The following is a 27,493-nucleotide window of genomic DNA, read 5'->3' on the forward strand; positions in this document are numbered from 1 at the left end:
TTATTAATATCACATTTATAAATTTCAGATTTACAGACATTTGTGATCCTTATCCCAGACTTTTTTTTTTTCATTTTTCTGAATGAAATTGATGTAAATCAATTTCCATGTTGAGCCAGGCGACGACAATGCAAAACTGTTTAACCTCCTCATGTTGACGTTGTACAGTGACATGCATTTTCCCTTTAAAAACGACAGGAATGTGCTTCAAAATTACTGTCAGTCTCGTAAATGTGATGGACAACCAACGTGTAGACACGAGATCAGTGCTCAACAGTAGGCAGTAGCGTAGCAACGTCCGGTGGCTGACAAATTAGCTTTCAAGCCACATGGATGCATCAGAAACCCTTGTTTTAGTTGTGCGTGCAGTGTGATAGCCAACGCGTGCTGAGACCGCACTGCTTCCCTGGGCGTTTCTCAGTGCTGCCCTGGCCTCAGATTCTCGCTCGCTGTGATTGTAATCTGTATTCAGAGCACCTGTAACGTTCTATGTTTCCTGAGCTGCCTGTAACCCTGTCACACTGGAGCCAGTGTATTCCCAGATTTTACTTATCTATGCAAATTACACAGCGCTTTTATACTGCTTACTGCACCCACGCTGCCACTGTAGGACCCAGTGTGCATTTTTGTGTGTTTACTTTTTGTTTTCCTCGTTATGCTTTTATCAGAATTTTTCATTTGAACTTAGAAGTATGACTTTGGTTTTACTTGAAATAAAAATTCTGAAACCATCCTGAAATTTTTGTGTCTTATTCATAAAAAAAAAACATCCTCAAGGAGTCTTTGAGAGTCATGTTCTGTTGGACGTTAAGTATGTGAGACAATCATCAGAGAGCTAATGAAGTTTATTTTGTTTTTCCGCCATGTGTGATAAGCACCTCTGCTGTTAAATATGCATGGTGTTATGGAGATAAGTTTGTTCCTGGGGGAGGACCGATGTGTCTTGCATTGCAGCCTCGTGTCAGTCGAGCGAGGTCGGACTGGGCAACTGATACTCAAGAGTCTGTCCAGCGGAACGGTGTGAGCGGGTGAGTCTTTATTTATTTTGCATAAAAAATAATCCTGTGAATTTTGAAGACAAATTGAAAGTACTGGGGTGTAAATATGGGGACTGAGGCATGACGTCTGCCGTTGGGGGTCAGAGTGGCGGCCAGATGAGTCACACGCATGATAGCAGGAGTTTCTCTTACCCGGCAAGTTGACGGGGGGTAATTTTATTGAAAAACTGACAAATGAACTTGTGTGCTGGATGCTTAGACGCTGTTGTGCGTGAATTAATTCGGCCAGCTGTTTCCTCAGTTGAGTGATTCCCCCCCCCCACCCCCCCACTTCACAGCGGCACAGCTTCTCAAACTCCACACTCCGACTGCTCTTGAGTAACCCAGGCAAACAATGAAAAGCAAACTAGAAGCAGAATTTCAGGTACGGGAATCAAAACAAATTCTCCTGTGTCTCAGATCAAACAACTACGTAAACCAAACTTTGTGACTATAGCCCTGGGCTATACTAGGATTTTAGCCCGGTTTTAGCCCTGGACTTTGGGGATCCCCGTGGCCTGATACTACAGTCGTGTTACTGGCGAATGCACACAAGGCTTATTTTTCCCAGCTCTTGGTAGTGAAATACATCATTTTACCACATCAATGAAATGTTACTTGCTGCTGTGGACTCCCATGAGGGACTTGATGGTAAACATGCTGTCAGATTCCCAAACATTTAGACCACAGATTAATGGGGGGGGGGGGGGGGAAATACCATTTAAAACTAATTCAGGCTAATTCCTGGCTGAAATAAGCATAAAAGTGTGATGCAGCTTTTCTCTGTGTTCTGTGGGATTTCAGAGGAATCAAATTCACACTCAAACCACGGTCCTTTTTGCTTGAAGTAATATACTTATAAATGTTACTTGATGCAACATTGTGGAATTTTTTTTACTGGCAGAAAAGTACTTATCTACGGAAAATCTCTCAGGAGATACAGAGCAAGGCCTGGATTGGCTTGTGTGCCTGTAGCGGATCTGCCATTTTACGGTGCCCTCGGAGGGGAGGGAAGAGGACAGGAGGGGAGGGGAGGGGAGAGGAATGGAGAGAAGTCATGAGGAGAGGAGGGGAGGGGAGATAAGAGAAGGGGTGAGGAGAAGAGGGGAGGGGAGAGAAGAGAAGGGGTGAGGAGGGTAGGGGAGAGAAGGGGTGAGGAGAGATGGGGAGGGGAGAGAAGGGGTGAGGAGAGGAGGGGTAAGGAGAGGAGACATTAAAAAACACACAGCTGCAGTTTTCACTTCAGAGCTCTCTGCTGCAGCTGGAATGCTCCGGAAGGGCAGAGGCTCGCTGGAGCAACAGCATGACATTTGTGCATTTTTAAAAGGCTCCGTTTCCTTCCCTTGGGAATAATATCAATATGCTAAAGGCTGCCAGTGTTGACCCACCGATTATAACCAGCAAAATCTGGTGAGCCGTCTCCCAAAGGCAGTAAAAAGTAAGGACACATTTTTACGCCCTAGTTTACAGAATAACCGATGTGTGGGTCCCTCAAGTTCTCACCAGCAATAAATATATCAACAGTGGAGGGCGAAATATATAAATATAACAAACAGCATCTCTGAACTCACTATGATGTTTAAAGAAAAGAACAAGTCCTCCATCCTGTCCATGTTTTCAAGGCACTGAAGAGATGAAGTTTTGGCTCTAGGTGGGACAGAGCAGCGAATATCCAAGTTCAGGATGTTGCCATTTTGTCGTTGTATTTATATTCACGTTTATAAAATCCTCCTGAGTTCCAGCAATTCATTTTTTCCTCCATCGAGGAAATTATGTTTTTGCTCATATCTCTCATACTTTACACTCTATTGTTGTTCCTTAAAGAGGACAGTTAGAGCTTTATGATGGCATCACATGTGACCTTGCCAAATTCCTCTTCCGGTCAAATCAAAATTTTAATCAATACTAAAGTGAACTTTGTTTCCATGAATCTCAGAAGGATAAACAGGAAACTGCTGGACCTCAAAGTCCAAACCCCACTGAAAAAAGGGGAAAAAAATATTAAAAACCACCTTCGGCTGACAGTGATGCCGGTGCTGCAATTTACACGCTAGCATACCGTCTATACAAATGTGCAGGCTCTAAGTAACTGGCAGCCAGCCAGTTACTTAGATTGGTTTAGTTTTACAACTAAACCAATCAGATGTCTTAGTCCCCACCTCCTCTAAAATCTGATTGGTTATTTCTCTGAACCATCATTTTTCGTTCTGCCCTCAGAACATTTTTGAGTAAATAATACTCCCACAAGCCCCGTTGGGGTAGTTAATGTAGTCTGAATTTCAAGTAAGCCGGAGCGGAGTAGTTGAACAGCAGGAAGTCCATTCTGTAGAGGCTGTAGAGCTTTCTCTGGTAGAGGGGGCCAATGTTGCGGAAGAAGCGGGCAGCCATGTCCTCCGAGGTCCTGGCGCTCTGGGCGGAGGCAGGGAAGCGCACCTCGTGCTCGACGCCGGCCAGCTGCAGCACGTAGCGCGAGTCCTGCTCCAGCGTCTCGTACTTTCCCACCACGTCATAGTGGATGAGGCACGGGTGGCAAAGTGAGTGCACGCGCTCCCAGTGCTCGTTCAGCGGCTCCTCCTGCTGCGTCCGCGGGTCTGCCAGGTAGCGCACAAACTCCTCGAAAGAGACGTCGTCGCCGCGCTCCAGCGCCTCAGGCCGGGGATCGGCGCGGTGCCGGCGGACGATCTTGGTACCGTAGCGCTTGTGGAAGGCCGTGTTATAGCTGCGCGTGAACTTGTTGCGGTAGGCAGAGACGAGGCGCTCGAAGGGCTCGCGCACGAATACGAACTTCAAGTAGCTGCGCAGCCGCTGGTTGATCTCGCCGGGGCTGTACTCTGACAGCGTGCGCAGGTTGCTGGGCACATGCGCCTCGTTGGCCGGGATCTGCAGCGGGTCACTGTAGCGGCCCCCACCCGTCAGCACCATCAGCACTCGCTTCCAGTTGGTGCAGGCAACCTTGGGCACATAGCAGTACAGCAGCCCGTGCTGGTCGTCCACAATCAAGTGCTTGAGGTCCTCCTGCACGAGGACGCGCCGTTTCCGGGTGTAGGAGCGGCATACCTCCTCCAGCAGCTCTCGCCGCGCCTGGTGGGTCATCTGAGGGATGGACAGCTCAGGCTATCGGGAGACGGAGAAGATAAACACGTCAGGCAAAATGCACAAAGATACACAACATACTAAGTCTAGCAGACTGCATGGGACAACTATACTGATTAGAATCAAAGTTTAGTTTAGATTTATTTTTCCCCAATGTGTCTTGATATCACTCTTACCTGCTTTTAATATTTATTCTGGGCTGCAGATTGATATTTCAGAATGATTTATCAGCCATCCATACCAGCTTGTCCTATGCAAGGTTGCGTGGCTCCAGAACCTATCCCAGAAGCTATGGGCACAAGGCAGGGAACAACCCAGGACGAGGTGTTTGGACTGTGAGGGGGAATGAGAGAACCTGGAGGAAACCACACCATGACATGGGGAGAACGTGCAAACTCCAATGTAGCGCTAGGCCAGAGGCATGAGTCCTGGTCCCAGGGGTAGTGCCAACCGCTGTGCCACCATGCCACCCCATTTCAACATAACCAAGAATGAAAATGTGAATGCTGTATATATTCATGCAGTGTTTCCACATGATGTGTTTCCTACATTCCTGTGGTTGGGAACCATAAGCTTGGTCTGTATCGAAAGCTGTCCCGGACTAGGCAGCCTCCACAACACTGCCACCCTATCATCTGCGCTTCCTTGCTTTTAATGATTATTTGCTTGAAGAACATAAGGTCACAAACATACAGAGAGCGTCAAGTCACCTGTGACTTTTAGAAACCTGCCTATGGGCTGAGAAAGCGGCTGTTCCTTCAGCCTCCCAGCAGGAGGAGCCAGCAGCTGTTCCATCACCCCCCCCCCCCCCCCCCCCCCCCCGGGCGATGAGGCAGTGCCTTGTCCATCACAGTCCCTTCTACCTCCTTTCCCTTACACGGTTACATGATCGTCTTTCATGTACAGCACAAATCAGAAAATACCCACAAGTGAAACAACCACTAATTTATGACTGGTATAAATTTCAAGTGAATCCTGGAAACCAACCACAAGCGCCATCTGCCGTTTCTGGTATTATCTTTCCCCAGAGATTTAACACTCCGGGAATCTTCCGGATACGGTACATTTAAGTCTTGTGTGGGGCTTGTGGTCTGCTGGCTGTTTATTAGTCGTTACATGGATATGACAGACACGCTTTGTTTCTCTTTTGGGAAGAGGGACTGGATGGAAAACACACTGTCAGATTTCCATACCTTTAAACCACAGATTAATGGATGAAGAAAAAACACCATTTAAAACTAATTCAGATGGCTTGGCTAAGGAACATAAGAGTGTAATGCAGTTTTTCTCTGTGCATAGTCAGAGCTCAGGGGAAATACACTAGTGGCCAGAATGGTTGAAACACTCCCAATTTTTAGACACTGTAGAACTTTATTCCAGTTACTTATTCAACCTTTCAGTGTGTGACATTTTTAACATTCTTTGTTTATAAACATTACCAGCAGTATTTGTGTAGTAATGAGAAAAATGCTCCGTGTTTTCACAATTTTGGCCACTAGTGTAAATTCGAACCATTGGTCCACCTTCTTTTTCTAACAGACTCCATACAGGCCCTCAGCTTTTCCTAAACACATTTCAGTATGATTTCATTCACAAACTCGCTTCCCCAATAGAGGAACTGCATGGAATTCATGCAGTCACCATATCCGAGCTGCGGCAGTAACCCTTACCGCTGCCTTGCTGGCTTCCCTGTTTTTTCCACACTTCATTGACCATTTCAGAGCTCGAAAAGGGAATGTCAGTGAGCCGTCTGATAAATGTCAATGAGCTGCCTGGTAAAAGCAGCCACACTATAGTGCTGGACTAACTGTGGGGCTTAACTGACTAGAATGTAAATAAGTCTTATTGATTATATACACTGATATTCTTACAGCTATACACCTACTTGGGGGGGCCCATGGTTTGTATTTTTCATACTTTGTGTTGTAACCATTTGCCGTCTATGTTCAGCGTTTCCATGTTTTATGGAAATTAAGCCAGACAAGCCGTGTAGCTTATGATGAATCACAGGTGAAGGGGGGGGGGGGGGACTTGCCTGATCACCGTGGTATAACATCTGGAGGGGGCTTCTCCCGGACTTCCAGTGCCAGCCAGCCCAACGGGTGCCCTGCTCTGCTGTGAACGAGACACACACATCAGACAGACAAACTTCATCTGGCGGCCACCCACAACTACCCCTCCACATCACACACACACACACACACACACACACACACACATATATTTGTCTTCATATCTTTGTGGGGACCGTCCATTAATTTCTATGGGAAAAACCCTAATCCCAACTACGACAACTTTAACCCCTACCCAGCCCTAACGTTAAACATTAGTAACCAAAAAAAATACATTTGGTCCTCACAATGTAATATACATGACACGCGCACACACACACACATATGCCCATGTCACACGCACATACACACACTCATAGATCAGAGCCTGTTTCCATAAGTTTAAATTTAAAACATAAAGACCAGTTTCCTCACTTCGATGTCTCATGTTTCCCAGTTATTAGAAGGTTATGGTTGCAGAGATGAATGGGTGATTGTGCATTTAGCTCTGGGCTCTGCCCATTAAAAAGAATGCATGATGTGATGCTGTAGTGCACTGCATGTTCTCCAGAAAAGGCCTGGGTTAGGGTAGGTTTGCATGGAGGGGGGAGCGATGTGCGGGTTAGTACTGTCCACCGTGCCTGCACTCGGTCTAGTGGGAACATTTTCCACGTAAACTTCCAAGTAAAGTTAATGTGGGAGTCAGAAGTGTTGGTGTGTCCCTATACTGGGAGGCGGTGTGTGTGTCTGTGTGAGATGTATATATCACATTGTGGGGTCCAAATGTCCCCACAATGTGATAAAAACCTATTATTTTGACATTTTGGGGACCATTCTTTTGGACCCCAAGGGGAAACTCAATTTTATTATAAAAAAAATGTGAATGCAATCAAAAAACGAAAAATGCCAAAAGTCTTGTATTTTGTTGCTTATGTTTAATTTTAAGCTTGTCATTGTTAGGGTCAAGGTTTTTCCCTGTAGAAATGGACAGGTTTGTGTAAATGGGCTCATTTTGGTTAAACTTTGGCAACTCTGCAGGAACCATAACCAAAAGGCTACATCTTAAAAGGAGGATGTCAATTAGGTTAACTTTAAAAAGACAAACTCTGTATTTTTAACGTTAAATGTAACACAACACTGTCTTCCATGTATATTCAAGTTCCCGGACTAGTGGGGGGTATTCCATGAAAGTAGCTAAAAAAAGGCAGACTTTCCCGAAAAAGTCAGACTCAACCTAGCTCCATCTCTAAACTTAGCCTCATGTCGTTCCACGAACGCAGTTCAGTTTTAATTAATCAAGGTTCATTCAAGACAGACTTTGCATAGTCTCACTTAGTGCGCACACCCGCGATATTTAAGAAGCCCAAATAAATGGATGAACGATAGATAGACCAAATGAGTCGGAAAGCCTGTAAAACGAGAGCAGTGTTTTTTTCTGCCGCAGAATAAACGCTGCTGATGGACCTGTATGAAAAATACAAAGATGTAATCATTAAAAAAAGGCAATACAGTGGAACCTCAGATTACGAGTAACGCGGTTTACGAGTGTTCTGAAAGACGAGCAAAGATTTTTAATAAATTTTGACTTTGAAACCGAGCAAGTCCTGGTTTACGAGCACCAAGTATCATCAAAAATCATATGGCACACATGCGCTCTTTGTTTTTCTTGTTTTTACGTGCGATCGGCTTCAAAACAGGAAGAGCATGCGTGCGCTTCTTGTTTTGACGCCGAGCGCACGTCATCACAACTGAACCAATGGTTATTCACTTTCTCACGCTGCGGAATTGTGGGTAATCGTCTCCCATGCTCGGTCTCAGTCGGCATGCCTCACTCGTATAGTCAAAATTTAGTAGAAAAGCACCACCTGAATAAGGGCGTAGCAGTGCGAGCGATGAATCTGTTTAACGACAATGCAATGTCCACATTTTTGCCAAATCGAAAAGGAGGCAAAAGAGGCTGTCATTGGATGGGTTCCTTGTTAAAGTCGCACAAACAGAAAAAGATTCCAGTGAGCCAACAGATAGCAGTGATTCCGTTAATTATAGTGAAAGTCCTCCTACAAAATAACCCTCCTCTTCTCCTCTCTCGTCTCCCTCACACCATCCACAATTCTTTTCAAAGGTAAAGCGCAGGTTAATTTGTTTTATGTATTTTTACTTTATATTTTGTATTTACTTTATATTTTGTATGAATATTTTTGAGTTGTGGATCGGATCATATGAGTTTCCATTATTTCTAATGGGAAAATTCGCTTTGATATACGAGTGCTTTGGATTACAAGCATGTTTCCGGAACGAATTATGCTCATAAACCGAGGTACCACTGCCGCAATGGAAACCATGGGCCTGTTTCACAAAGCAGGATTACTTGCTTAGCCAGACAACTTGCCAGATTTAAGGTAGTCTGGGCTAAATGTAAGTTGATGAAAATAAGGTCTATTTAGCCCAGACTACCTTAAATCTGGCAAGTTATCTGGCTAAGCAAGAAATCCTGCTTTGTGAAACAGACCCCATAGCTCCAAACCATAAGCACAGGCCACATGGGCAACCATAGCTTCAACCATAGGACAAAGGCAACAGGGGCAGTACTGTGTCCATAAACACAACCAGGGAGATGGCTTGGCAATGAATTGCAAAAAGAATAAATGCATAAGTTACGTATATGTTACAAGTCCTTAGTACAGTGCCATGGTGGTACAGTGGTTTACACTGTTGCCTTATAATGCTAAAGTTACTGGTTCGATCCCCACTTCTGGGTTGATTTCACCTGTCATTATTACTGTATAATATTTGATCTCCGTAAAATACTTTAAATCACATCCGTCTGAAATGTTCTGCACAAATAACCGTCTTTGCTATTTTAGTAGTAAACTTTCAAAGTAGACAGTGACTAAAAATATAAAGATATCTTTCTGTTCATATAATTTTAATGGATTTTTTTTCCAAGTACAGTCATTGCATTTCATGTTTCAAAAGCGTACGCTTTTATTTTACAGTAAAATACTGTTATAACGGACTTCAAGTGACCTGGCAAAACAGTCTGTTACATCCAGAGTTGCTGTATGCCCAGAACACAACTACAGGACACCATTTACTCATGCCACACCTCAGCAGACACACTTGTGGTATAGATTATTATATTGAACATCTAGTAATCCAACTTTACCTGACCAGATGCGTGACTATTAATATAACCCGACTACTCACGTATCTGCGCGCGCTGGATATCACCGGCACGCCACACGCCTTGTAGGCGGAACTGCATGTCCGTTATAGCCGAACAGAACTACAGCTAAAAGCGGCCCTGGGGACCAAATTGTTTTCCATTATAAGCGAAATTCCGTTATATGCGAGTCCGCTATATCCGATGCTTTTTCTGCATGTTCGTAAAGGACCAGCAGACCTCGTCCGTTATAGATGATATTCCGTTATAAACAAGTCCACTATAACTGGATTTTACTGTAATTATTTTGGAATTAATTGGAATGCTAAGACGTGATTTTATAGGCTTTATTATATTGATTATGTAGCAATCTCAGCTCTGTTCTCCATATTATGGAAGTATCACGCAGAGCTTTACTTCAGAAAAGATGGTTTTTATTCTCTGCTTTCTCGTCTTGCTTTTACTCACAGCACTGACTACAGGGTTCCATTTTTATATACGTATATACAAGACACATTCTCCCACTAACTCAAACAAAATCATGTCATTTTGGTACACCTTACAGATTAACAAAAAATCAATCAGATAATGTAAAATGTAATGTCAGATGAGGACATATAATTCAACAGATTACATGACATGAATAGTAAGATTGCGGAATTTCGTCCGACGGAACGATCTTTTGGGAATCTGTTCCCACACATTCCCACACGTTGGACGACCTTTGAGACAACACTAAACTAAGCGAGACAGTTAGCCTGTTCCAGACCAGCCTTGTTCGCAGGTCTAAATTACCATGGTAATTCAGCGGGGATTCATTTAAGACACGTTGATGGAACGGAACTCTCACTTAAGTAAGACTGACTTGTTTAAATAAGTCAGACTTTCCCTTAATCCTGCTTCATGGAATACCCCCCTGAAGTTCTAAGAGGAACTGTTTTTGTCTGTTGTGTAAGAGCCAGCGGGAAAGTGGACTTGTCATCTACAGGTCTTAAGATTATGACTGTGATTAAAGGTATGTGGGGTAATGTATTGTATTTTGGGTCATATTAAATATTTCAGATTTTATATTTTAATTCCAGCTGAAGCATTATGTAATCCATCTAATTAACTGTTACTTGATTAGGAACAAATAATATAGTATCATGCTATTACTTTTGTGTAAATTAACCACAAACTATGTTTTAGTTACATACTAATCTCATGTTAATTTGTCATTAATGAATCATTACGCATGTTTTCTCAAACAGTTGCTATATCTGCTAATTCTGTTAACCTTTGTAAACTACTGAATGAACTACTGAAGGAACAATTAATGAATAACACAAAAAGAAATACTGATCTCATGTTTGTTCATCATTAATGAATTGTGACATATTTTACCTCAAGTAGACTGTATTTGTTCATGATTTGTACTTTAGTAGTAACTAAGTTATTACTAAGTATTTGTGCCCCGTCTAGTATAGACCATTTTACTCATTTAACATTTAAACACATAAATAACTATGATACTGTTAAGGCCCCCAAGATTTCACAAAAATCAAGATATAACAAATTTACTGGAAACAGCAAGCAAAGCACCAGTATTTCATAAAAAGGAGTCCTGATTATGTAAATACCCATGTTGATTACAACAGAGGGACTGGAATTTCCCATTAGCCAACTCCTGTTTAAGTCTGACGTCATTTTTTTTTTGCCAGCAGAGGTGGAGCTAAGGAGCCCATTGATGGGAACGCTGCAAAAAAAGTGGCGCTTGAAAGGTCCAGCACCGTGAGAGAATATAGGTGGGGTACGCCTGCATGTAAACAGGTTCAGCCTCCACAGCACAGGGTACTACATAGAAAGCTCAACTGCCTCCTAGAGCAAGACCCCTGACCCCTGGAGACTCAAAACCACAGGGTCTGGCCTGGTCTGGTCTTGGTCTAGCTGTAAGCACTGTGGTGTTTTCTCAGCCTGTCTCACGCCATTAGGGAGTCTGTTCGGTGTGACACCTTTCTGTGGAAGACAGGGCTCTCTGCACAGATGCCACCTTCTGTAATAATGGTCATAGTCCTGGTGAAACCTGACACACATGAGAAACAGTGCGGGCATAAGCAGCAGTGATGCCATTAAAGTGCCATCTGTGTCCTGGCTTCAATCAAGTACTTAACCAAAAGGAGAGGGAAACACACACTACTTATCTGTAGAAATTTATCACTGCTGTCCAAAAGAAATATTTGTGCCGCAGACTCATGCTCAGGCTGGGACTCCCACAAGCCTTTCGACTTTCCTGTCATCGAGGAAACGTTCTTGTAAATACGCTGTCACAGACTCGTCCGAGTGGAAGCCCAGAGGGCAGAAAAATACGGGTGCTTTCTGCTGAAAAGTTCATCTTGTTAGATCAAGCCTAGCGAGGATATTCAGATGCATTTATATTCATGAAAATCACATTTTTCCCCTTGAATATTTGCACTGGTGCTCAGTCATCACCGACGGACACAAGTTACCAGGCGGTCCCTGAGATTCTGGGATACAGAACTTTGAGTGTTCATTCTGCATTGAAAAGCTTCTTCACGAGTTGCCAAGTCCCTAAGCATAGGATTCCCAATGTTACTCCTTCAGCGGTTTCACATAAATAGCTTGACTAACACCCAAGGTAGTTTTATATTAAGCTAACAAGAGCACCCTGTTAAAGCTTAGCCATCTACCCAGTTAGAGTACTTAATTAACCAGGTGTATAGTACAGGTCTGTACTATAGTAGTTTTAGACAGCACAGACATATTTGAGTCTGATATTATGTAATTATGTTGGGCCAAAGGTCTAATCTATCCCATGTATTAGTGGGTCTCTTTGGCCTCCAGGCCCTTGGAGTCTCCAGCGTCCTCAGCCTGAAACAGGACTGGCCTGGCACTTTGCCCGGCCTTAAAGACAGGAAGCTATAGCACAGCCTTGTGTTAGTCCCCAGTCCAGTGTCCTCAACTGCGTCCCAACCAGCTGAGAAACTAAACTCAGAAAGTGAAAGACTGTCTTCTATGTTTGTTCCCACTTCAGCTGCAGGTCTGGGCCTCAATAACACAGGAGTTATTCTCCACTTGTTATTAACTCCTTTCATTTTTAGAAAAACTTTTTTTCTCTTTTTCCAAATACACATTACTGACATCATAGATCTCCTTTACTAGCTTATTTTTCTGTCTCTAATCTCGCACTGGCAGAAGAAATTGTTTCTTTTTTGACATCTTCATCATTTTAAATCCATTCATCTTGCTATCCACTGAACCACTTGCATAGTGTTGAATCAGAAGCACCCTGGCGCCAAACCCTAGACAGGTCTCTCTTTAAATGATACCAGCAGCCCAGAGTTGGTCTCAAAGTTGGAAGTTTGAGTGTCTATAGTTTATTGTATGTGAAAATATCTTGAGCAGCAGGGTTGTAACGTACAGTATGGGGAGACCAATATCCCTTCTTCTAGATACCAAAAATAAGGTCCACTTCTCTTTTTGTTTTCTAAAGAAATGGAAATTATTTTTAATAGCTGTATGAAAGCAAAATGAATTCTGTAGTTACAGCTAAGGATGGTAAGTAATGTATCTCTGGACTTGCAAATAGGGGAGGGGGTGGTTCCTGTTTTTAAAGGGAGGACCAGAGGGGGCACCCAAATGGTCAGACCTAGGTTTCAGGAGGATCCATGCAGATTATAGCTTAGCTGTGGAACAGCAGACCCTCATCTCCCTAGCTTAGCCGTGAGAGGGTTTGTGGGAATCTGCCAAGTCTATTGGTGTTTCTTAATACCCTGAATGCAAAGATTTTACTTGTGGTCTTGGCAAGAGCAGTCTTGCTAACTTGCCTCCCAAGAATGAACTTGGGCCACAATGAATCATGGGATTGGTTTCATTTGGCGAGGATGCAACTAATGTATCCTTGGTGTTTGGGGCAGGGCAAGAAAGGTATCTGGGAATTTTACCATCCTCTGTACTTATGTTCTTAGTATTGGAACAGGTCTTTGGCAATGGAAGATGATGTAAAACGGGGAGACGAGTACAGTCAAGTATGAATATTGAGAAATACCCTACATGTGCTTTGTGGACTTGGAAAATATGTATGACTGTGTGCCTCAGGACATCCTTGGCAGATAAATTAAAGCTGTTTAAAGGGGAAATTGGCTTCCATTAAGGATGCATCTCCACTCGTGATTCTCTGTTGTTGGATATCAAGGGGCAGCCATGGCTGAAAGGAGGTTTGCTTTGAGGTGACATCTCAAAGGTGACATGCTATCTGTAGATGATGTCATGTTTCTGGCCTCATTTGACCTGCACCTCCAACACACGCCTGTGGGATTTGACACTGGGTGTGAAGCAGCAGGGATGTAAACCAGCACCTAGCGAATCGGAGGTTGAGGCACCCTTACACTCGAGTGCCTCACTCTATTCAGACAACAAGGGGAGTCTACCTTCAGAAAAGGAGTTTACTGTGCATTTGGAAAGTATTTATTTCAACATTTCGTTATGTAACAGCCATACTCTAATACTGATTATCAATGGAAAGCACTTAAAGATCCGTTCAGTGGAAATGGGATGCATCTGAAATTTAGTGTCACAGCAAAGGGTCTGAATGATAATATATTTTAGCTTTTATTTCCAATACATTAACCAAAAATTGTAAAAACGCTTTTTTGTTATAATGTATTATGGACAGATTTATGCTTTAATAATTTATGTAACCCATATTAAACAATAAAGAAAGGAAGTTGGTGCTGTGGCTTAGTTGGTTAAAGCGCCTGTCTAGTAAACAGGAGATCCTGGGTTCAAATCCCAGCAGTGCCTTGGGTTGACTTTGAAAGGTAGAGCCTTTAAAATATACATATATATATATCATCATATTACACTCTGTTTACTACAAAATGCAGAAAAAAGAAGCAGTCAGACACAATCTTGGTAAGAAAGAATGTGTGACTGACAGAAGAATTGGTCCAGTAACTTTTATGGGCAAAGAGGGAAGCTGAATCTTAAGACAAGGCTCGCAGTTTATCAGTCTACATCGCTCTTGCCCCCTACGGTCATAAGCTGGAGGGAATGACCAGAAGTAGAAGGTCATTAGTACAATTAGGTTTCTCCGCAGGGTTGCTTGACTCCCTCTCTGTGATTGGATGAGGTGTTCAAAGATCTGCAGGGACCTTGAAGGCCGCCATCTGGCTGGAGGCCCGGGGGCAGACCCAGGACACGCCAGCTTGAGAACATCTGGAGATCCCTCAGAATGAGCTAAAGTGTAACCGAGGTCTGGTCTAACTGGCTCTCCCTCAGCAGGAGGGGTGGTAGGAAAATGACGACGACGACGACGAGTTACAGCTGATTACAGTCATTTCTGGAAAGGCCTTTGAGTTTAGTCAGGAATCTAAGTGGAGATGAGGAACAGGACATTACCGTTCCTGGACATAATGGCACAGGACCCAGCTTCCAACATCTGGGTTCTGAAAGCCTGAATATGTGACTTCGTCACTGTGACCCCTGGCTCTGTAGCTATATGAATTACCACAAAAAATGAGAGGGGGGTTGGTTGGTTGGTAGAGATAGACATGTAGATATAGATATAGAGATAGACATATAGATATAGAGATAGATAAATATAGAGACAGACAGATAGATACAGCTCCAAAAATATGGGATTGCCGGAACTCTGCAAGACCATGAGACAAATAAGTGAAGTAATAATCTGCAGCATCATAAACGAGCTATCAAGGCACAAATGTGCTCTTGCTGAGAAGTGATATGGGGAGGGGGGTGGAGGAGGTGACCCGTAAACAGCCAGGGTGGTAGCTGTAGGATTACGGCGTCACGTTTCCAAATAAAGAGGGAGAGCAACGTGGATAGATTCCTAAAAATCCAGAGAAGCATTTCAATTCCTTTGTGTAATCAGATAATTCAGATTATCGTAATTTACTTTAAATACAATCTTATTTATTCTGGAGAAAAATAATAATGGAATAACATACAAGAGTTCACAGATGCTTTTTTAAATTAAAACAATCTATCATAGTTTTACCTGTATACATGCTTCACCCATTTTAATCATTAAGTTCTGTGCCTTGCCAGCAGGGGGCTTCCTGATATTTGAACCACGAGCTGCTGGGTTAAGGGTGTCTCACTGCAGCCATCAGACAGGGGAAGATAGTTTCATTCGTCATTTTGCCACCATGACCTTGGACTTTCCCCAGACAGGAGAACAGCCCTCTCTCATCCTAAAATAATTCACCAGCACCCTTTGTTAAATGGGACAGGCACCAAAATGTGTTGGAAAAATTATTTTAAGAAGGGTACTAATGTTTCCCTCTGTTAATCAGAGAGGTGCTTCCGGGACTCTGAAAGCACAGATCATCACGTGGTTACGTCTGGCTCACGGAATCTTCCAGGGTTCTTTTCAGAGCAGGTTCTGGGTAGCTGTTCTCATTTGGCACAGGATGCTGGAAATTTTACACAAAAAGGTGGAAATCGATTGACATTTAATGAAAATGAGAATAAACACAAACCTCAATATCACTGAGGATACTTAAGAAATGTAAAAACATTTTGAAAAAGGGAGTTAGGGCCCTGACCAACTAAACGACGACAAAGATGCAAAAGGTCACACAGACCTCCATAAAGGACGACCATAAAGAAGATTTCTGAGCTCAGTTGGTGACTTACGATTACGGCCAGGCGGGAGGAATGCGGTACCTGAGGGGATTAACAGGAAGACGCGAGGGCAGCTGCACGTCTCTGACGTGTTTGAGAGAACACAGCTGCTCGCAACAAAAATCACCAGAATCAGAATGTCGTACCAAAGCAAACGGCTCACGTCAGATCTCAGAAACCTGAGGGGGGGGAGGGTCAGGCAATACAGAGTAAAGACCGGAAAAAGAAAATATAGAGGAGGGGTAGAACTATAGAGACCACACAGATGTAAAGACAGCAGCAGATGAAAGCCTGCCTGTTCCTCTTCACTGCGTCTGAGATTTGAACCCATCTGCTTGTTAAGTCTGACGCAACACATGATGTAAAAACTGCGACCAGGGCCTGACTGTCCAGACAGACAAACCACAATTGTGTACTCGGTAACATTATTCACCATCATTTATTTCTTCGAGACAGCATCCTTAAGTATGAAAGGGGCTAAATTCCTTTAGTTCAAATAGAGTAACCAGTGTAGCTGTCCCCCCGGAGGAATTATCAGTACAGGTTCAGTATATTTTGAGTTTGGTGTGCACAATGAAATGAATGAAAGCATTTCTTGACACGGGCGGAACCCAAATTCACAGGTAAATGTTCGACATGGAAAACATTATGCTAATTGTGGATTTGAAATTGTTACGGCTAATGCTGGTGACAGTCAGTCATATTTGGTGGTTTGGGAAAATTTTGGTTTCCCAATAAATTACAGCAGCACTGGAGAGTTGATAAGATTCTGAAGTCTGTCTGCTCTGTTATACCAAACTCAGGTATGTTGCTGAAAACACATCCAATGTGCCGACTCATTTGAGACGACATCATCCGGATGTGTGTACGACTGGAGCGAGGCAGAGGCAGCCTCTGCAAGTCAGTCTCTCCGTGGCATTTAAGCAGTTTCAGCTACAGATAGATGGCCAGACTGATATTGATTTTTAATGTTATACATTTGTCACCATGTGCAAACAAGCATCTCTCCGGTTTTATTTAGACACCTAGACAAACGCATTCCCTTTGGTTTACGCTTCCTAATTGTGCTTGCGGTTGTAATAATAAATAATCTCAGGACAAAGTATGTTTTTGCTGCTGCACCGAAATTGCGCCAAAAAAAATCGTAAAAGCAAAACCAAGGTTTGTATCGAAGCATGAATTCTGTTGAATACCGTTAAACCCCAATACTAGATCTGAAAAAAACTGTTAAAATTGGCTAGTTTACACAGTCACTTCCTCTTATCTTTCTCGCTGCATTGAAAGCAGCAGAAGAAATTGTTTTTTGTTTTTGTTTCAGATCGATGGAAATGCTGAGGCACACAACACTGTGGCAAATGGGGTTGTACATTATTATCAGGTTTCAAACGTCATGACTTAAGTGGATTCAGTAGCCAGCAAATGGCTAAAAATAGATAATCTGCAGGATTCAAAACTCATAACTCATAGACGATGGCCAGTTCATGAAGGACATTTGATCATGTAGCTGCAATACACACAGCTTGCACACAGGATGAAGAGGTATTGTGCAGTCCAGTACTGGTGGATCTAGAACCTCAGAACCAGGCCTGGGATTTTTACACACTAACGATAATGATATAACCTTTATTTTCCATTTGCACAAGTACGTATGAGTACAGGTGCACTGAGATCCTTCTCTTCGCCTACCCCACCGGGCTTTGAGCTTGGAGGGTCCTAGTGCAGAAACAGCCAGCATGGCTGCTCAAGGGCCCTCGGGCATGACTGCTCTGCGGAGGGAGGGGCTCAAGCCGGCGATCTTCCAGTCACAGGTACAGAGACGGCACCTCCTACTGGGGTGTCCAGAGATTATAAAGAATGAAAACAGCCAGTCAGGGGAGGTCAGAGGAGAAAGGCCAGATTTGTTAAAAGTAACAGCTCAGTACAACACTGGTGTACAGAAAGATTTCTCAGAAAGCACAACTCATCCACCACTGAAATTGTACAAGAGACAATGTCTTTATCAACTAGGTGTATCTAGTAAAGTGGCCGGTGAGTGTATATTTATTGATACAATCCAAATAGTGAGCCCAACTCGGAGCCAAGAATTTAATGGGTTTCACAATATTACAATATTGAAGAATAACTGAAACACAATCACCCTCCAGCCCTGATTAATGATGGCAGGTACCAGGAAAAATTCAGATTAAAGCATAAATCCAAATACAAAACAGATCCTGGGCCTGAGTCACGAAGCTGGATTTTGGGGTTTACAAGATAACTTGTTGGATTTAAGGTAGTCTAAGCTAAATGTAAGCCCATTTAAACTGGAATACCTCAACAAGTAATCCAGCTACCCAACAAATCTCGACGCTGGATATAGGCGTCCTGCCTCATGAAATTATACCTTTTAATCTCTGTATCCTTCCTAACAGTGAAATAAAGTAGGAAAACACATGGGAGAGACAGCAAAGCGTCACGTTTAGCCTGCAAGCCGAACGCCGGGTAAAGAAGTAAAAGCAGGAAGGATTTGCCGGTGTTGGCTGAAGGCCTCTTGAGCGGCACTCTGTAAACACACAGGCTGTGTTAAGGGCTATTCACGGCCAGAGCGCTTTCTCAGCACCTCTGCTTAGAACAGACCTGTAGCTGTTCCCCATGTGGGGCGGCCAGGCATTGCTCAGGGGGGTATTTATAACTGCCCTGGTGCACTGAGACTCACAAAAGCCTCAGACATTTAAGCTTTTTTTGTAGGGGGGGGGGGGGGGTTCAATTAGCATCTGACACAAGCTATTTCAGAGCCAAGATTAACAGCCAAAAACAAAACACATCAGCAATCTCCCCCCTGTGAGCCCCCAGTGGGGGATTAAAAAAATGGATAGCTTTCAGCATGAAAGACCATGAAAATACTGGCTAAAGAATCCCTGGCACAGCAGCCTCACCTGAGCTCTGGTGCTGATTCAGACTGACCCTCCCCACTCCCAGCAGGGGGGAAAGCCCAGACTAATGAAGACTATGTGCAGGCAGAGCAGGGATCCCTGCACAAGGCCCCCACCAGGGCAGTGGGAGGGAAGAGCTAACATTTCTGTATCCTTGGCCTTTCGGTCCTAGTTGACTAGTTGATTCGCTAATGCGCCGAGATCCAAAGGGATTGCAGTTCCCGGCACGACCCGTGCCTATCTGCCATGTACAGCGAATCACGGCGGATTTTGTACGATACTTCAGCGAATCATTTTCGTGCTTCGACCATACATGCGTGTGGCTGCACTGCAGCGGGAGAGGAATTCCTCCACACCTCAGTGAGACTTGGCAGCTTCTTGCCGAACATAGTCCTGCCAGCAGGGGTGTGCAACAAAGGAGAGAGACACGTAGTGGGGGTGGGGGGACGGTCACCGTGGGGGATTAAGGATCTCATCTTTCATAACTCTCACTTTTAAGCCAGTGCACTCTTTGGGTTATCGCATTGCACAAAGCCAGTGGCTCTTTTCCTGTCTCCTTTGGACAAGTATGAAGGTCTTTGGGCATTTTAGTAAATGAGCTGCGGTCAGACTTTGGTAAAATGACCGTAACAACACGCTTTATCAATGAGAAAATGTGATTACTAGTAGAGCGCTGGGTTTATCCAGCCAACACACACACACACACACACGCGTTTGTATTCATATCTGTGGGAACTCTCCATTTCTATGGGAAAAACCCTAATCCTAACAATAATTTTTTGATTGCAGTCACAGAGTTTTATAAAACTGATTTTTCCCTTGTGAGGACTGAAAAGGTGGTCCCCACAATGTCAAAATAACAGGTTTTTATCACACTGTGGGGACATTTGGTACCTACAACGTAATATATATGCGACTTACACACACACAGGCATGCTGGTGCACACGCATTCTCACAGCAGGGCTTACTGACTGCCACAGCTGCTTCACCGGCCCCAGAGGCCCGGGAAACGGACGGTGCACTAAGCACAGGGTGCGCTTCCATTGTTGCCACGAGTGCTGCTAGATAAAGACACGCCAGGGGCCTCTCAGGAGGGACACGCCCCCTGGGTAGACACGCCCCCTGGAGAGACACGCCCACTGTAGGGACACGCCCCCCTGGATAGACACGCCCCCCTGGATAGACACGCCCCCTGGAGAGACATCAAAATACGGCATACTGTGGTAAAATGTCTGGACATGAAAAATGAAATGCTGTCCAAGCATAAATCACTGTCCCCCCTCACTATGAATGTCACCCTACATTCTGAGATTCTCCCCCCATCAGCATGGCTGCTTATCCACTATTCTGTGGCAATGGGGGCCCCGCTCTTTCCAGGTGACAGCCTCCACAGCCCAACTGCATCAGAACGCAAGTTTAAAAACATTAAGGGGTCCTGTAGCCTCAGAGCCCCAAGGCTGGGGGTTTGACTCCCACCCCCAGCTCTGAATGTCTGGAGTTTTCATACTTTCCACATGTTTGTACAGAGGTCCTATTGCAGCCCAAGAAGGTAAACTGATGTCTCTAAATTAACCATAGCCCTCTTCTCTCCAGACCCCTATCAATTCTGTACCAGATAACAGGTTAGAAGACGGATGGTTCAATCATCCTTCATAAATCTTTCTAACCATTAATATTACTTACAAATATCTCAGTGAGTCCTTCACACAAATCTCTCTGGTTATTAGTAGTGATGCTCCGATTGATCGGCCACCGATCATGATCGGCCGATATTGGCTAAAAATAGCTGGATCGGCGAACCCCAAAAGCGCCGATCAAAAAAGCCGATCACTTGACGTAAATTACTCGCGCGACTTTTTCACACGTGCATGCACGGCGCACAGGTAAACAACAGCAGAGCGGAGCTTACTAGTGGCAACATGAGTTCTCCCGTCTGGAAGTTTTTCAAAGTGTCCGATACAGACGTAAAGTTAGCCGTTTGCAATGTATGTCGTGATGAAATCCCTCGAGGTGGAAGCAAGCAACGGCATTTTAACACCACTAACATGATTAGGCATCTTAGAACACGCCATACAACTGAATATGCCGAGTATGAGAAACTAAACCACTCTGCTCTCGGGGAACATTTCATGTGTTGACCCTGGAGGTGTCAGACGACAGTGCTGACCAAAGTGTCACTGCCCCTCCTTCAGTGTGGGGCGCCAAGTGTCAAGCACTTGATTCTTCAAGATCTTGACTGTAGCCTATTTCTACAGTTTTTCAATATAGTTAATTTAGAGTTAGTTTCATTTCTACAAATGGTGCAAACTCTGCTAGATTATAGATAAAAGATTCCCATTCCCCTGCCATTCTGTGATCGGCAGTGATCGGCAATCGGCAGATCATGATCTTGGTGATCGGTAATCGGTGATCGGCCCCAAAAATGCTGATCGGAGCATCTCTAGTTATTAGTATCCCAGATCATCTCAGCCAGCCTGAGTATTACTCCATAACGCTGACCCCCCAAAACCATAAATGATCCTGATCTCCTCACATAGATGTCCATCCCAGCCTGTCTCACTATTGGTTGTCAGCCACGAGCACAGCCCGCCCCCCAGAAAGATATTCATGTTTCAATCTCCGCCACCTGTCCTGTATCACTTTTTAAACCCTAACTCCATTCTCTGGGTCATGCATAACCCCACCCCCCCTTTTCCCCCAGTCACTCCTCCTAATTAAAAAAAGCGGCATCCATTCTCATTAAACTTCATAATTTAGTTTCTGTGTACACGCAGCAGGAAGAGCCTGACGATCAGAGATAGGGGTGACTTCTGCAGTCTGTGTGTGTGCGTGTTTCAGTAATTAGTGTCTAACTTTCAGTTCCTAAGAGAAACACAGAAGGAAGCCAGAGAGCCGCCACAGCCGCGCGCCTGCGTGGGAGGGGATGGGGGCTCATGGCCCAGCTTTGGGAGGCCCTGTGTTTACACACTCAGACCGGCGACATGTGCCAATCAGGCCGCCACCAGTCTCCAAAACCAGCAGGGGACCAGCTCACCTTCAAGCGTAACACCTCACCCCCTCTCCCCCACCCTGGGAGGCCTCAATAGGAGGAATTGTGGTGTCAGTTTGCAGCCCTTCTGTGGTCCAAAGCAAAAGAGGAATTGGGATTTTGTTACCAAAAACAGGGACTGACACAATCCTGCTTTGCAGAGGGAAACAAATTCCACTGAAAGCCCAACAAGAGCCATGAAGGGGCATCGGTGTCACCTTTGAGGGTGATGAGGAAGCAGTTATGACAGCCACTGTAGTGTGTGACTGAGCCGGCTGAACACTGTGCTTGTGATTGGAAGGTTGTCGGTTCAAATCCCAAGATAGGCAGAGTGATTTCACCGTTGCAAGGCCCTGAAGCAACTGGGGGAGGGGGGGGGGGTGTGTGGTTATCTGACCCTACTGACTGCTAACTCCTGGGGGGGGGGGGGTTGCCAAATTCCCCCAGCCATACAGGAATGGACACAATACAGCCAAAGCTGCCTGCTTTTCTTTTATCTACTCTGCATGTCCAACTATATTTCAGAGACAGGGTGGAGTACAAAGCTCTTAGCATGGTGGGGGGGGGGGGCTTGGAAAACAGCTCCATACAAAATAACACAAGAAGGAAAAGAAATTAAAAAAATCTGCAACGGGGGCGTTTCCAATGGCTGGATGAAAGCTCAGGGAGGCGTCGGTGGATATGGGGGATGCATAGGACTTCAGGAGGGGGAGGGCCTTAAAACATAATGCAAGCATAACATTCCGCAGGCAGTTTTACACAATGCACACTCTCATCCCCCCCCCCCATCACGAAGCCTCTCGTGCCGCTATGCTGAGGCACATTCTCCAAACACTGGTCATCCTTCAAACCACAGAGAGTATTTCTGCTAACTGGATTGGAGATGAATGTGGCTATTTTAGCACGATGACCACAAAAATACCAATCATTTCACATCCTCATGCCTAAAATAATGAAAGTAGCATGCATAATAATATATCATTACCTTAGACTTTGACATGTTTCCTGGCCTGCAGATACATTCTTGACTAGGTGGATGAAACCAGTTAGGTCTGCAAAGATGCTGAGTATTATGGAGTAATGCAAGGGGAACAGAATGGGACCCCCCCTCCCCCCCCCATGTAAGCCTAGTAGTCAGCAGAGGCAAGGGCCTCGTTTAACAGAGATGGACGTCAAGCACACAAGTCAGATCCAAGATTTAATTCCAGCAGTAAAGATCAAAAAAGCTGCAACGGCAGCAAATGAGAAGAACAGCCAAATCTGTGCCGTTCTGCCCAAAAGCACAGCTGAGAGCATAAGAGTGGGAGAGTTTAGACAAACCAGTCATTTCCTGAACTATATTACAGTTTATGCGACTCAGATGTGCCGTAAGCAACAAAGTATCCACAGAGGGGAAGAAAAACAGCATAGGTTACAGCTCAGTAAATATTCACACAAATACATCCGAAAGGTTGAATCTTGGACGGATGGATAGATGGATGAATGGATGGATGGAATAAAGCATGATGCATCACTAACAGGTCACTGGAATATAGCTTATCAAAATTAACTGATCATTTCCTCAGAGGTAGGACAGTCCAGTAAGTGACTGTAAGAAGGTCTGATTTAAACCATTACACCACCACTGTATCAACCCAACAGTTAGACCCGACAAGGTCATCTGTGCTGAAGCTCAGTTCTGTGAAATGATGGTAAGACTAAATACAACTAAATGGAATAAAATCAGAACATCTATCTATCTATCTATATATATATATATATATATATATATATATATATATATATATATATATGTATATATATATATATATATATATATATATATATATATATATATATATATATATATATATATAAAGAAAAAAAACGACTTTATGTCGTTTATAAACTACGGAAGAGGATTAGGGCCACCATGAAAAGATTATTTAAATTCTTACTTTAATCTCAGAATTCTGACTTGATTCTCAGAATTTAGAAAGAAAGTCAGAATTCTGACATTAAAGTCAGAATTCAAATAATATTGTCATGGTGGCCCTGCTCCTCTTCCGTATTAAACTGCCCACAAGGACTAACTGCTGAAATGTGCTACAGGATCCTAGTGAAGGGTGTGCCCACCTCCATAGCGTCATATTAACACAATTATATTTACCGTTTTTACTTTGAACCAGAAAACCCAAAGACGTATGAATAACAGAGCGGGAAGTTTGATTTGAAATTTGTGGAATTTACCAGAGATTCCCTCTTCCTCTGCAAGGCCGTGCACTGAAAGCGGGGGTGACGTCTGACATACAGAGAGCTCGGTGTCCCCCCCCCCCTTCGGTGCCACGTCTGAACCCATGCCGCCTGGGGGCCGTGAAACAATTAGCATTACATCGGAAACTACCGGCAGCAAACACAGACCACCCACCCGCACACGGACACACACACAAACGTAGGTTTCAGTTTTGCATCATCAGTAAAACTGCATTAATATAGTGGATGGAATAGCTTTTATAAAACTCAGTGTAGAATACAAGATGCCCAGGCCAAAATCTGAAGTGTGCGGGAGGATCTGAATGCTCCTGCCTGATATACAGTGGATTCATCTGGAATGATGTTGGACTGCAAACCCCCCCCCCCCCCCCCCCATAAATAAGTAATCCAGCAGATCATTCATAAATGTAATTACATGCTACAGATAACTGCGCCAACGACTTCAGCTTTCCGATGAAGAATAACAATCCAGTGAGTGTATGTTGTATTTTAACTCGAAAATAATGCCATCCCTGCAGACTGGAGAGCTTTTCAGGAACTGGATATGATGGAATTATTGTCGAAGCTGCTACATTAACAGTACTAACCCCTCACCAGAGACTCTCCGTTTGCTCAACTCCAATCCAGCACCCCATACCTGGCAAAAAGCCACCCAGTCTCACAAAAGTACCTTTATGATCAAAGACCTCGCCAATCCCCGACAGCCATCATCGCCATCATTAATAACAGCGTGATAAATCGTTACGTTCGGGGGGGCGGTAAATAAAGACGGTCCGTGCTTCGGAAAAGACGAGCAAACGGCGAGGCAAACGCGCATCGTCCTCCCCGATTACCTGATTTCAAGTTGATCTGGAAGTAGAAGATCACGATGATAAAGGAACCCAGACATCCCCCCAGAACCAGCCGGTAAAGCTGGGGGTTTCTCATTCCGACGCCCCGAAACGGCCGAGGGGACCCGAACCGAACCTCTGTCCGGCAGCGGCTGGTACGAAGCGGGGATCGTCCTATTTGGCTTTTACGCCCGTCTGCGCGGGCGAGGCAGCGGGGAGCTGCATGACTGCCCTGAAACTTCGGCAGGCTACTCCAGGAAATCGCTCCTTTAAGTATAAAACTCCATGGATATGCCTCCGCAAGAAAGTCCACCTCGCTTCAGGCACAACAAAGAAAATGCGCGGTGCTCCTTAATTAGGGCGCAAGCAGAGCTGCGGGGGCTGATCCGCTGTGCTGCGAGCCTCCGCCAGCCCCGCCGATGCCCCCACTGGATCACAGCTCTTTCGGGTTGCTGAGGAGTTGCCGGTCGGCTACGTGGTGCGGTGGCGGCCGGCTGCCCTCTCCGGAGGGCTGCTTACGCGATGGGTGCCCCCCTACTTCTCAGTGTTAAAGATGCAGTCCCGTACAACCCCCGCGGTTCCGCTTACTGGGAAAAACCAGATCTGCATGTCTCCAATATTGTACATAATACATCGCAAAAAATAATTTAATTAATCTAATCTAAAACACTGGTAAAAAACACAAACTACGACCATGCCATAATATTTACTTAAAATATGTTCAGTTCCTTGTATGTTAACCATTAACCTAACCTTTAGTTATGTGTTAAGCATTCTTTTATAACAATCCAAAACTACTGCAAAACCAGATGTACTAATAAAATACGGGTCTAAGCAAATCACGAATATCCTCTGTCAATCATTTTAAGACACACTGTATTGGCTATTTGCAGTACAATCATAGTCCAATTTGATGTAGTAGTAGAACAAAATGGTAATTCAGCTGTTATTTATAATTTTGTATAATTTTATATACATTTAAACTGTGCTTAGTACTGATCTAATTATTGCTGCTATTGGTGAATTTCTGCTTATCTCCTCCCGATGGTTGACATCACGTGATTGTCCAGCTGGATCTAACTGGCTTAGTTCACAAAACAATTAATGGCACCATATCACCATCTACTATTGAGAAAAAGGTTATCCATCCATCCATATTAACATCTATTGTTTGGTACAGAAGACTTGGGCTTTCCCTTCCCTACCATTTATGATGTTTGTAAACATTTTTACTGGCACAAATCTTACTACTTCTCACATTTTGTTTCAAAACTAATTTATTCACACCCTTATGAATTATATACAGTACTAAGCGATATTTTTGATCAGTTATTAGTGGTGAGATTAAAAATCACTTACATAAATTTACTATGCATACTCCTGCAATCAGCTGTGTGAGACCCTGTGGGTTAGGGGTCTGCTATCTGGAAGGTGGTTTGTTCAAACTGTACACAAGCAGAGAAACCTTGTCACTTTTAGTTCCTTGATCAAGACCTATAACCCAAAAAACTGCTTAAGGGATGCCAGACTAATGTCTGATCCCAAGATTTGTTTTTTACCTGTTGATGTCTCATAGGAGAGCAAGATGAGATATGAAATGGATGAAATCTTGTTATACTACCTACCTGTACAATGACAACAAAAGCATTTCATAGTATTCTTTATCAGTTCAGCTAAAAAAAACTAGCTGAACTGATCTCTTCTCATCCCCTTTCTCTGTGCTTTGTCTTTTCATCCTGTGGATTAACGAAATGCTCAGTCATGCTCGGTAGGAGGCTGATTGAACTCTGTGGTGGGTTCATTCAAGGACATCACAAAATCTCCTAGGAGCAGGACAGGAGGAACATCATCCAAGGAGCTGTGAATTCACTCGCTGACCGGTGGCAAATCTTCCACTCTTACCTGGCTTGGTCTGGTGTTCAGAAATAACCATTTTAGCTAATTCCCACTATAGTACCACAGAAATTTCAATGTATTCAAGCAATAATATAGTTGTGCAGCAATATGGTTCTGTATTTTGCATGCAGGAGAAAGGCAAACATCACATTTTCATCCATCCATCCATCCATCCATCTTCCAGTCATTCATCCAGGACAGGGTTGCAGCTAGAGAACATGGAAGCAAGGGGCCCGAATAAGGGGAACATAATTGAAATACCAGTCCATCACAGGGCTCACACTCAGACAATGTAGAAATGCCAATTCACTTCCATATCTTACAGAACTGCAGGAGAAAACCAGTGGATTACCGCTTTAAACACCATGACCTCAAACATGAAAAGTCAAATGGCAGACGTGATTGCCAAGAAATTCCACAGTCACTATTCTTCCCAGAATTGCAATTAAATATCAGTTTCTTTAACTGAATAAACTAAAACAAGGATTCACGTAGTTGTGCATAAATATGAACCAGAATGTTTAAAGTGTGGATCAGAGTATCTCAATGACAAAGGGTAAGGAAAATATATCAATAACAATAAG

The 27,493-nt window shown here is 44.0% G+C and overlaps 1 protein-coding gene and 1 non-coding gene across 3 annotated transcripts; one reads left to right on the forward strand and one right to left on the reverse strand.

Annotated features, from left to right (window-relative positions):
* Window positions 1-356: 356 nt before the first annotated feature.
* LOC111851677 (carbohydrate sulfotransferase 11-like) lies at window positions 357-27,076 on the reverse strand. 2 transcript variants are annotated; one of them, XM_072715429.1, is made up of 3 exons: window positions 25,017-27,076; window positions 6,166-6,242; window positions 357-4,151 (listed from the first exon to the last, which is right to left on the reverse strand). In XM_072715429.1, the coding sequence occupies exons 1-3, from the start codon at window positions 25,108-25,110 to the stop codon at window positions 3,300-3,302; spliced, it is 1,023 nt and encodes a 340-aa protein (XP_072571530.1). In that variant the 5' UTR covers window positions 25,111-27,076; the 3' UTR covers window positions 357-3,299. The 2 variants fall into 2 exon arrangements, with proteins under 2 accessions (XP_072571530.1, XP_072571529.1); XM_072715428.1 differs by having other exon boundaries at window positions 6,166-6,245.
* On the forward strand, window positions 14,071-14,144 carry trnat-agu (transfer RNA threonine (anticodon AGU)). The gene has a single exon. It is a non-coding gene; the product is annotated as a tRNA-Thr (tRNA).
* Window positions 27,077-27,493: the final 417 nt, after the last annotated feature.

This window comes from Paramormyrops kingsleyae, chromosome 8 (assembly GCF_048594095.1).
Source record: "Paramormyrops kingsleyae isolate MSU_618 chromosome 8, PKINGS_0.4, whole genome shotgun sequence".
NCBI lineage: Eukaryota > Metazoa > Chordata > Actinopteri > Osteoglossiformes > Mormyridae > Paramormyrops > Paramormyrops kingsleyae.

Excerpts from the sequence above, each read along its gene's own strand:
- LOC111851677 (XM_072715428.1), bottom strand. The coding sequence starts at position 25,110 with ATGAGAAACCCCCAGCTTTACCGGCTGGTTCTGGGGGGATGTCTGGGT. Across the intron at positions 6,246-25,016 it reads CCAGATCAACTTGAAATCAG|CAGAGCAGGGCACCCGTTGG; the intron begins GTAATCGGGGAG and ends TCTCGTTCACAG. Across the intron at positions 4,152-6,165 it reads TGTTATACCACGGTGATCAG|CCTGAGCTGTCCATCCCTCA; the intron begins GCAAGTCCCCCC and ends GTCTCCCGATAG.